The sequence below is a fragment of the Hypanus sabinus genome, chromosome 12 (assembly GCF_030144855.1).
Source record: "Hypanus sabinus isolate sHypSab1 chromosome 12, sHypSab1.hap1, whole genome shotgun sequence".
NCBI lineage: Eukaryota > Metazoa > Chordata > Chondrichthyes > Myliobatiformes > Dasyatidae > Hypanus > Hypanus sabinus.
This window is the reverse complement of record NC_082717.1, coordinates 17,340,042-17,351,080: the sequence shown is the minus strand read 5'-3', so window position 1 is coordinate 17,351,080 and position 11,039 is coordinate 17,340,042. Positions and strand designations below refer to the sequence as shown.

The 11,039-nt window shown below is 42.9% G+C and overlaps 1 protein-coding gene across 1 annotated transcript in view; it reads right to left on the bottom strand.

The window, feature by feature from the left end:
- Positions 1-2,182: 2,182 nt before the first annotated feature.
- The window catches only part of LOC132402452 (multiple coagulation factor deficiency protein 2 homolog), a 36,609-nt gene continuing 27,752 nt past the window's right edge, over positions 2,183-11,039 (bottom strand). Inside the window, exon 4 of the mRNA XM_059985302.1 lies at positions 2,183-2,357. Coding sequence (XP_059841285.1) covers positions 2,206-2,357 — 152 coding nt within the window. The 3' untranslated portion in view covers positions 2,183-2,205. The remainder of the gene's footprint in view (positions 2,358-11,039) is intronic.

Genomic DNA, 11,039 nt, shown 5'->3' with positions numbered 1-11,039 from the left:
GGTCTTTGGTAGCATTGTCGTAAACCGGAAAAGAAAGTCAAAAGGTTGGCACAGCATTGTGGGCTGAAGGGTCTGTGCTGTATTGTTCCGTGTTCTAAGCAAGAATTGTGAAGTGGACATCATAAATTATTTTCATATATACTGAAAGAAAACATAATTAAAACCATGGGGAAAGAGAAGGGGAAGTGAGCCAAATTGGAAAAGGTACAATCAGGGAAATGACCTCCCCCTGAGCTGTATTATTATTTCTTGCTTAAGCAGGTGCCGAGTCAGTAGTTTGCTTCAGCATGGACTGTTACAGTGCAACAATATATAAAATTGCAAACACAAAGTATACTGCCGTTGCTGTGGTCAAATCAACACATACAAACAAGCTGGATGAACTCAGCAGGTCGGGCAGCATCAGTTGAAATGAGCAGTCACAGACTGTGCGTATATTCAAAGCGGAAGTCGAGAGATTCCTGATTGGTTGGTGCATCAAGGGATATGGGGAGATGCCAGGTGTATGGGGTTGAATGGGATCCGGGATCAGCCATGATGAAATGATCGAGCGGACTCGATGGGCTGAATGGCCTAATTCTGCTCCTATGTCTTTGGGTCTAAGTGATGTTGACCTTTTTTAATTGAAGGCATATTTAATTGTCTTAATCTGTCTTTCTCATCTTTATCTCCGTTAATTCCCTCTGCATACCCTAAGCTATATTTCATTTTCTGAGTATTTGACTCAGGTTCTGGGTTTGAACTTGGCTCACTGACTAAATAGCCTGACTGTGTTATGTTCTGTTCACATGCCATGGTTTCCCTGTACAGTGGCAAGCTGAAATGCTGGGTTCAAAGAGGTCTGCATTGTAAGCTTAATAAGCTGTGCCAATGGTATGTAGGCACAGCTTATTAAGATGAATGACAAAGGCTGTTCCATTGCACCCACACTTTTAACTGTTTACTGGAGTCTGGAATCACAGGTGCAAGGTTATATCCTTTACCACAAGGTCACTAATGTCTTACAGAGAAGGAAATTAATTTGGTCTCGATGTAGCTCCATGTAACCAGAGGTTTTCCCCTCTTGTTGTTCACTTCCCACCTTCTGCAGATTTAATCTGTCAGCTGCTTCATCCAGTACTCGGCTCAGCATTGACGATACCCGGTCATTCCTGATGAAGCCCACCAAAACCCTTCTACCTTTCTTCCAAGTACTTTTCAACAGAATCCTGGTTCGTCAGCTGAGGGAGGTTATTAGATGATAATCAGGAGGTGCTACCTCATACCATGAAATTTCATGAAGTAATGTTGACTCAAGTTTCTAAGACCGCTCTTTTCCATCTGTGCGTCCATCTGCTACCACCTCTGTCCTGGCGGTGAGATTGCACTGGGGGGAGTCCCATACAGTTCTATAGGGTATGATTCTGAGGACGGCTGTTTCGGGCTATCACTTGTGGGATGGCTATCCTAATTTAAGCACCAGTCACCAAATCACTCCGAGGAGGACTTAGCAAGATTGCCAATGGAGCTGTAGGTGCTGTCTAGTTTTATATATGACAGTTATACAACTAAATGTCATGTAACCTGCTTCGTAGTTCCAATATTTTGGGTTTTATTTCAGCTTTTCAGTACCTGCAATATTTTGCTTTTCTGTCAATATTAGCTGTACACTGAGGAAGAAGTTTCACCGATTCCAGCTAAAATTGGGTGACCCCTTTGTGGCAGCACAGTGCTGCAGCCCGAAGAGCTCCTGCCTCACAACAGCTACAACCAACTTCATTCCTGGCCTTGGCTGCTGTCCGAGTGGAGTTTGCACATTCCCCAAGTGCTCCGGTTACCTCCCATATCCCGAATGTAAAATGTCCCTAATGTATAGATAAGTTGGTTGTTAATGCAGATGGCACATTTCACTGTATGTTTCAATGCACATGTAAATGAACTGGAGAGAAGTGAATGTGGAGAATATAACGCGATTAGCCAAGGATTATTGTACCTGGTTATTTGACAGCATGGACTTGGAGGCTGCCTCCATGCTACCTGACAATGTGACCGACTCAGTACAATTCAGGTTTGGGATGGACTGGTAACTTTTCTGGTCCAGGTATCACAAGAAGTCAGATTACTTTTCATCAATGTGCTTTAATGAATTATATAAAACATGTAACACCAATCAATTTTCACTTTCCATTTGATTCTTTGCTTTTGTCGACTTTGAGTACAATGTATTCACTGCATCGCATTTGCTGTTTTACCTTTTGCATTTTTATCCAGGATCGTGGTGGGACTGGCTGTCCTGTTTTGAGAGTGCATGTACTCAAAGTAGGATAAATACCCATCTCTATCCGTGTCATCCTCTTCCAAAACTTCATCTGTCATTTCTTCACCAAAAGAAAAGAGAGGAAATGGTGAGGTTTGTTGTAGAGATATTTTTGCTGTACAGGTCCTCTCTAAGGAGCCTGGAATCACAGAATCAGTCTTTGGTAACTCGTGAAGGACTTGTATAAATAAGGAACCATTAGTTTAAACATGAGCCAACCAAACTGTCCCCAGGATATGAGCTTCAGCACAAGATCTGGATGGCTCTGCATGACATGTCCATCAGGTAAGCAAGGTAAATCTCCTGCTGTATAAATGGCACCTTCGCACGTGATTATAATGGACTCAAATCTATTAATCAGATTGTTAACAGGGCTTGAATGCTGTCACTTCCTACAAAGTGAAATCAAGTGACATAGTTGTCAACTCGCAGATGAGCTCAATACCTTCCATGCTCGCTTTGACCGCCAAAACAACATTTCAATCTTCCACAGTGTCCAATCACCCTCTGATTTCTACCTCTGAGGCCAATGTGACAGCATCCTTCAGGAGGGTGAACCAAGGGAAAGCATCTAATCCAGACAGGGTACTTGGCTGAGAACTAGATGTGCCAATCAATTAGCTGGAGTATACATCAATATCTTTTACCTCTTGCTTCATGCAGGCTTCAATTACACCAGTGCCTAAGAAGAATGTGGTAGCCTGCCTCAACGACTATCATCCAGTAGCACTTACATCCTTGTGATGAAGTGCTTTGTGAGGCTGGTGATGAAACATATCAACTCCTGCCTGAGAAGTGACTTGGACCCACTCCAACTTGCCTACCATCACAACAGATGCCATTTCCTTGGCTCTTGGTTTAACCCTGGAACATCTGGACAGCAAAGATGCCTACATCAAAATGCTCTTCATTGACTACAGCTTAGCATTCAATACCATCATCCCTCAAAGCTAATCAATAAGATTCAAGACCTTGGCAATCTCTCATGGTGCAACTAGGCCCTCAATTTCCTCACTTGCAGACCCCCTCAGTCAGCAACATCTCTTCCACAATCTCCACCAGCACAGGGGCACCACAAGCTGTGAGATTAGCCCCTGCTCTACTTACTTTACACTGATTGTGATTCTAAGCACAGCTCCAATGCCATATTTAAGTTTGCTGATGATGCCACTGTAGTTGGCCAAATCAAAGGTGGTGGTGAATCAGCATATAGGAGGGAGATTGAAAATCTGACTGAGTAATGCTGTGGCAACAATCAGCAAGACCAAGGAGATATTAATTGACTTCAGGAGGAGTAAACCGGAGAATCATGAGCCAGTCCTCACTGGGAGATTAGTGGTGGAAAGGGTCAGTGACTTTAAATTCCTCAGTGTTATCATTTCAGAGGATCTGTCCTGGGGTCAAGCATGTAAATACCATTATGAAGAAAGTACAGCAATGCCTCTACTTTCTTAGAAATTTGCAAAGATTTGGCATGTCATCTAAAGCTTTGACAAACTTCTATAGATGTGTGGTGCGTAGTATATTGACTGCTTCATGGCCTGTTATGGAAACACCAATGCACTTGAACGGAAAATCCAACAAAAAGTAGTGGATACAGCCCATGGCTGTAAAGCCACCCCACCACTGAGCACACCTACACGGAGCAGGAAACAGAATCCATCATCAAGGATCCCCACCACCAGGCCATGCTCTCTTCTCACTGCTGCCATTAGGTAGCAGTAACAGGTACCTCAGTACCCACATCACAAGGTTCCGAAATAGTTATTACCCTTCAACCATCAGGTTCTTGAATCAGAGGGATCTTCGCTCGCCCCATCACTGAACTGTTCCCACAATCCATGGATTCACTTTCAAGTACTCAAAATGTTCTCGATATTTATTGATTATTCATTATTATTATTTTTTTTCCTCAACTCAAGCTGGTAAAAGCTGAGTTACGGGCATAGCCAAGCCTACTCATTTCTCAATTGCTAGGAACTTTCAGACTAGTGGTGTTTAATAGTGTGGCTTTCTGGAGATTTACACAAATGTTGCTGTGTAAGCCTAATTGTTTAATACTATTGTGCAGAGACTGGAATGATAGCACTTATAGATATTACTATCGGAACAATATATACCCAGTTCATGTTCCATAGTCTTTCTATTTTCTCTTCTAATTCAGCATATTTCTAATGTTTTTCATTTATTTGTTTTTGTGTGTCGTGTGTTTGGAATGGCTGTATCTATTAATTAAGTTGTTCCCTATTTATCCTGTAATATATCTGGATGGTTATTTATAGACTGCCCTATCTGTAATAATGGATCAGTAGTATTATTATTTGCAAAACTCTGACTTTAAAACTGGATCGGGCTTGTACGGTGTATTTTATGAGTTTGTATTTTAAAACAAGAATTTGGTGAATGATGTTTGCCTCTTGATTGTGCCTGTGTGAGTAATCTCAGATTGAGTTAAACTCCTGCAGGATCCTGTAATCTGTTGGATTGCTTCTGCTATCTCTTGGCATTTTCTGCACTTATCATCCTGAATTTGTTTGTCTTTTATTGTGTATTTTTGATATTTTTTGTGTCGACTACCTAGTTCTACATTGCCCTCTGTTTTTTTGGGACAAGGTGCCCTACTCCGATCAAGGCATCCAACACTTCCTTATCAATGTCTAGCCTGATCAGATTGTGGGGATGTCTTCCATGGAGTGTCATGTTCTTTCATTGGGTAGTTTTTTCCCCCTGTAGTGATAGTGGAGGCTGGAAGAAGATGGTGCCAGCAAACAACACAACATCTTCCAGACAGTTCACAGAACTACTTCTTTCACCTTTACATTTTTACCTTCAAATGTGGTCAACATATTGGTGGTGTGTTTTTTGGGCTGACTGAGTTATCTGGCACTTTGCTGTTCTTAAAGGTGTTTCAAGCGAAGCATGTGGCCTGAAGGCCAAGAATCCTGGAAACAGGGCATGAGCCCATGATTGACCCTATTTCTCACAGATTAAAGCATTGAGGAAGACTGAAATCAAGGCGAGGGAGTACTCAGCACCATCTTCCAGCCTCTTACTCACTGCCACCGAGGAAGGTGTCTGCCTCTGATGATCTTTCTCTTGCTGCTCCCAAAGGAAGGTCCCTACGTTCAGATGGTCTCCCTCGATGCTGTCGGAGTTCTGGATCCTGGGAGAGGTTTAACTGATCAGGTTGGTGGATTGGACCCTGTAGTTCATCTTATGATGTGTTTCTGGTCATTCCTTTATCGTTGCTATTTTGGGCGATTTTGAATCAGGACAGCCTGCAGCTGATGAACACTGAGCAGAACTGAATATGCTGGGTTTTGTGCTTTATGTTGTGTTTTTTTGCGTGTGGTGGGGGGGGGGGGGGGGTGGTTGATGTTGATTCTTTGAACTGGTTTTGTCTCTGTGGGGAGACATAGGGTTGTATACTGCATATGTACTTTGAATTTCTTCATTTTACTGTGTTGTGCTTTCTTTTAAGTTTAATGATATGTATTACTTATCAGAATTGCTTATGGTTGTGTGGAATGCTAAATCCTGTTTTCATTGATGAAAATATGTCCTTAGAAGTTTTACCTGACTATTGTGGAAATTTTTATGTCTGTTATTTCCCTCCTCCTCCTATCCTAGGTGATGGTACTCTAAGTGCATTTAAGTGCACATTGTGTTTTCTAAAGTTTGTCTCAATTCAGTTCTGATTTTTCTTTACAAATTTTCGAGATTGGTTTCAGACCAAGATATTATGTAGATGCCATATTTGGGCACTACAAAAGTATTTGTTGCCTTTGTTATATTTTTACTATTGAGCTCTGTTTGGTAGATTTTCTTAAGCTTGAAGTAAATTCTTTTGAAAGCTTACCCTTGATCGCACTCTGACCTATTTGCTTTGCTTGTTGATATCGTAACTAGGAAAGTATTTAATCGACTTAAAACAGCAGGTGGTATGTGCTTTGAGAATTTAGTATCTTCAGCTAAATGGGAAAGGGAAGAAGGTCCAGGATGGTGGGGTCTTTGATTAAGGTGCAAGATCAGAATGAGGTAGACTGCAAGTCCAAATTATTGACATAGTGAGCCATTCAATAAAACAACACAAGAGATTCTGCAGATGTTGGAAATTTAGAGCAACACACACAAAATTCTGGAGGAACTCAACATCTCTGGAAAGGAATAAAGTTTTGGGTCAAATACTGATGAAGGATCTCGGCCCGAAACGTGAACTCTATTTTGTTCATAGATGCTGCTTGACCTATTGAGCTCTTCCAGCATTTTGTGTTTTACATTCAATACAACAGTGGGGTAAAAGCTGTCCTTGAGCCTGGTGGTAAATGCTTTCAGGTATTTGCATTTTCTGCTCAATGAGAGAGGAGAGAATATCCAGGGTGGATGGGGCCTTGGGGAGGCAGCGTAAAGTATAGACAGTCCAAGGAGGGGTAGCTGGTTTCAGTGATGTGCTGAGTTGTACATACTGAGCTTTAACAGGAGGTGTCAGTATCCACCACATAGCCACAACAATGCCTTCAGAGAGATCTCAGTCCTAACTCTGCCCATACAAAACACAACATAGCCATACTGAGCCATAGAAGATTATTCCAGAAACATTACAAACCAGTACTCAGGTTAAAAATTCTTCCACTGAGTTTAATGTTTGAAGATTCTTCAGCAGTGATTTTGGTAGTCTGGTTTTAAGACCAAGGCAAATATCAACATTAAAAACTCCATTGGATTGAAGTCCGTGAGTACAATGGATTCCAGTTGATTTGGACACATTGGGACAACACCTTTAGGCCCATTTAAGCAACTGCCCCAATTGGTCAAAGTTCCGTAGAAATAGTTAAAATGTATAAAAGAAGACAATCTATCATTTAACTAAGTAACAAATTATGTATTTAAATGAAATACAGCACAAATTAGAATGCCACCAACAGTTCTACATTACAATAAAACTGCATTAGTCCGTAATAGTTATGGACAGAGGAATTAATCTGCTGTGTCCTTTTAATTGACTGTAAATGACAATTGTATCTCCCAAATTTTCATTTTTTATTGTAACATTCAAAGTTCAAAATTGTTATTACCAAAATACAGATATGTCACCATATACAAACCCAAGGTTCATTGTCTTGTGGGCATTCACAGTAAGCACAAGAAATGTAATAGAATCGATAAAGGGCTGCCACAATATGATGAACAAGCAACCAATATGCAAATACAAAAGAAAAAAACTGTTAATAAGTAGATAAGCAATAAATATTAAGAACATGAGATGAGGAACATTTTGTGGGAACATTTCAGTAATGGGGCTAATAAGTTATCCCCACAATTTCAAGAGCCTGATGGTTGAGGGCTAATATCTGTTCCTGAACTTGGTGGTGTGTGGGTCCTGAGGTTCCTGTACTACCTTCCTGATGGCGGTAGTGAGATGACGGCATGGCCTCACAATGATTGTTCACATTTACAAAATTCTTAACTTGTTGAATTAGTGAAATGGATTCATTTTCACTCCTGGCTGTTTCTAGCAAGCCTGAATGCTTGAAACCACAGTGAGCGTAACAATACCAAATTGTCTTTCCGCTTATTTTTCACCAGGTATCGGTGACAAAAATCACTGATCTTTAAACCCTCACACACACAACTGACGCCATTTAAAAATTGACTGCTGTAAACATAGTGTAGTATCTAACGATCATGCAAGTGCATGCTACTCACACCAGTTAGAAATTGTTCACAGTCTACTGCCCCAGTGAAGCACATGGTATCCCAAAAGGAATTCCAGCTATTTTCTCAATTTATTTTACATTATTCCAGTGTTGTCCCAAATAAATGGCTGCCCCAATTAACCAAAGTCCCAATTGACTGGAATCTACCCTATTAAGTGTGTGGATTGTATAAAATCAACACACACAAAATGCTGGAGGAACTCAGCAGGCCAGGCAGCATCTATGGAAAAGAGTAAACAGTCGATGTTTCAGAATGTCATCAGGACTGGAAAAAAGATGAGAAGTCAGAGCAAGAAGGTGTGGGGAGGGGAGGAAGTAATACAAGAAATCAGGAGGGGTGAAGTAAAGAACTAGGAAGCTGATTGATGAATGGTAAAAGGCTGGAGAAGGGGGAATCAGATAGGAGGAGGTAGAAGGCCATGGAAGTAAGGGCAGGAGGAGGAGCACCAGAGGGAGGTGATGAGCATGGTAAGGAGATAAGGCAGGAGAGGGAAATGGTGAAAGAGAAGGTGGGAGCTATTACCAGAAGCTCAAGAAACAGATGTTCATGCCATCAGGTTGGAGTATAAGGTGTTGCTCCTCCAAATGTTGTTCCCTGAGTGTAGCCTCATTGCAGCAGTAGGGGAGGCCATGGACTGACATGTCAGAATGGGAAAGGGCAGTAGAACTGAAATGGGGGGCTACTGGGAGATCTCACATTTTCCGGTGGGCAGAGGATAGGAACACAGCGAAGCAGTCTCCCAATCTATGTTTGGTCTCACTGATATACAGGAGGTCACGGTGGGAGCACAGGATACAGTAAATGACCCCAACAAACTTACAGCTGAAGTGTTGCCTCACCTGGAAGGATTATTTGGGGCCCTGAATGGTACTGAGCGAGGAGGTGTAGGGGCATATGTGCCATTTGTTCCACTAGCAAGAGGAAGATCAGTGTGGACAGATGAATGGACAAGGGAGTTGCATAGGTAGCAATCTCTGCGAAAAGTGGGAAGTTTGAGATGGATCCCATTGGAGATGGCAGAAGTTAACAGAGAATTATGTGCTGGACATGAAGGCTAATGGGGTGGTAGATGGGGACAAAAGGAACCCCATCCCTGGTGGAGTTGCGGGAGGATGAGGTGAGGGCAGACATGCATGAAATGGAAGAGATGCGAGGACATCATTGATAGTGGAGGAAGGAAAGCCCCTTTCTTTGAGGAAGAAGGACATCTCATTAGTTCTGGAATGAAATGCCTCATCCTAAGAGCAGATGAATTGAGAGAAGGGGATGGCAATTTTACCAGTGACAGGGCAAGAAGAGGTAGGGTCCAAGTAGCTGTGAGAATCAGTGCGTTTATAAAATATAAGTAGATAAACTGTCTCCAGAGCCAGAGAGATTGAGAAAGGAGAGGGAGGTGTTGGAAATAGACCAGGCAAATTTGAGGGCGAATGGAAGATCTAGGCAAAGCTGATGAAGTCGATGAGCTCGACATGGGTGCAGGAAGCAGCACCAATGCAGTTGTTGTTGTAGCGTAGGAGAAGTTTGGGAAATGATATGGGTGCAGTCTTGCAACATAGACTGTTCCTTGTAGTCGACAAACAGGCAGGCATAGCTGGAACCCAAGGGAGTGCCCACAGATACACCTTTTGTTTGAAGGAAGTGGGGGAGCCGAAGGAGAAGTTATTGAGGACTAGTTCCGCCAGACGGAGGAGAGGGTGGTGGAGGGGAGCAGGTTGGGTCTGTTGTCTAGAAAGAAATAGAGAGTTTTAATACCCTCCTGATGGGGGATGGAGGTGTATAGGGACTGGAAATCCATGGTGAAAACAAGACAATCGGGGCCACGGAACCTGAAGTCATTGAAAAGATCCAGAGCATGTGAAGGAAGTGCTATGGATTTAGTTAGGAAAGGACTGAATCAGGTGCGATAAAACAGAAACAAAGTATGCAGATATAAGTTTGGTGGGGCAGGAACAAGTATAAACAATGAGTCTACCTGGACCAGCAGTTTTAAGGATCTTGGGTAAGTGGTAGAAACAGGAAGTGTGGGGTATGGGAACTATGAGGTTGGTGGCAGTGGATGGGAGATCCCCAGAGTGTATGAGTTTGCTGATGGTGCAGGTGACAATAGCCTGGTTCTCCTTAGTGGGGCCCTGTTCGAGGGGTAAGCAAGAGGAGGTGTTTGAAAGTTGTTGCCTGGCCTCAGCAAGGTAGAGGTCAGTACACCAGACAACTACAGCAACCTCCACCCCCCTTATCTACAGGTTTGATGGTGAGGTTAGGATTAGTGAGGAGAGAATGAAGAGCAGTGGGGTTAGAACTGGAGAGAGGAGCAGTAAAGTCAAAATGTTTGATGTCTTGTTGGCAGTCAGCAATTTAAAACGAGAGATTCGCGGGCATTTCATCTATCAGCAGCGTCAACAGAGCTCTGTGAACTAAATAAAAATACAGAAGGGAGAAGCGGAGCGGTCATTATCTGGAGTGGGCCAGTGGTGAGAGTAGAAGTGACAGGCTTTTGCTCAAAAGAGGCTTTGGCCTTTTTTAATCTCTCTTACCACACCATTTAAATGGCTGTGGTTTGCTCTTCGTGCCAGATGTTGGAAAACTGAGAGACCCAGAGTCCCCTGGGGAACTATATCTGCGTGAAGTGCATCCGGCTGCAGCTCCTTGAAGACCGTGTTAGGGATCTGGAGCAGTAACTAGATGAGCTTTGGCTTGTGCGGGAGAGTGAGGAGATAATTGATCAAGGTTACAGAGAAGTAGTCACTCCAAAGTTGCAGGAGGCGAGTAGCTGGGTGACTGTCAGGGGAAATGGAGATAGACAGTGAAAGCAAAGCACCCCTGTGGCCATTCCTCTCAAAAACAAATATATGGCTTTGGATACTTTTGTGGGGGATGACCTCTGGGAGAATGCCACGGCGACGGGTTACAGGCACTGAGCATGGGTCCATGGCGCAGAAGGGAAAGAGGGAGAAGGGAGTGCTAGTGATTGGGGATTCACTAGTGAGGGGAACAGACAGGAGATTCTGCGGACGTAAACAGGACACCC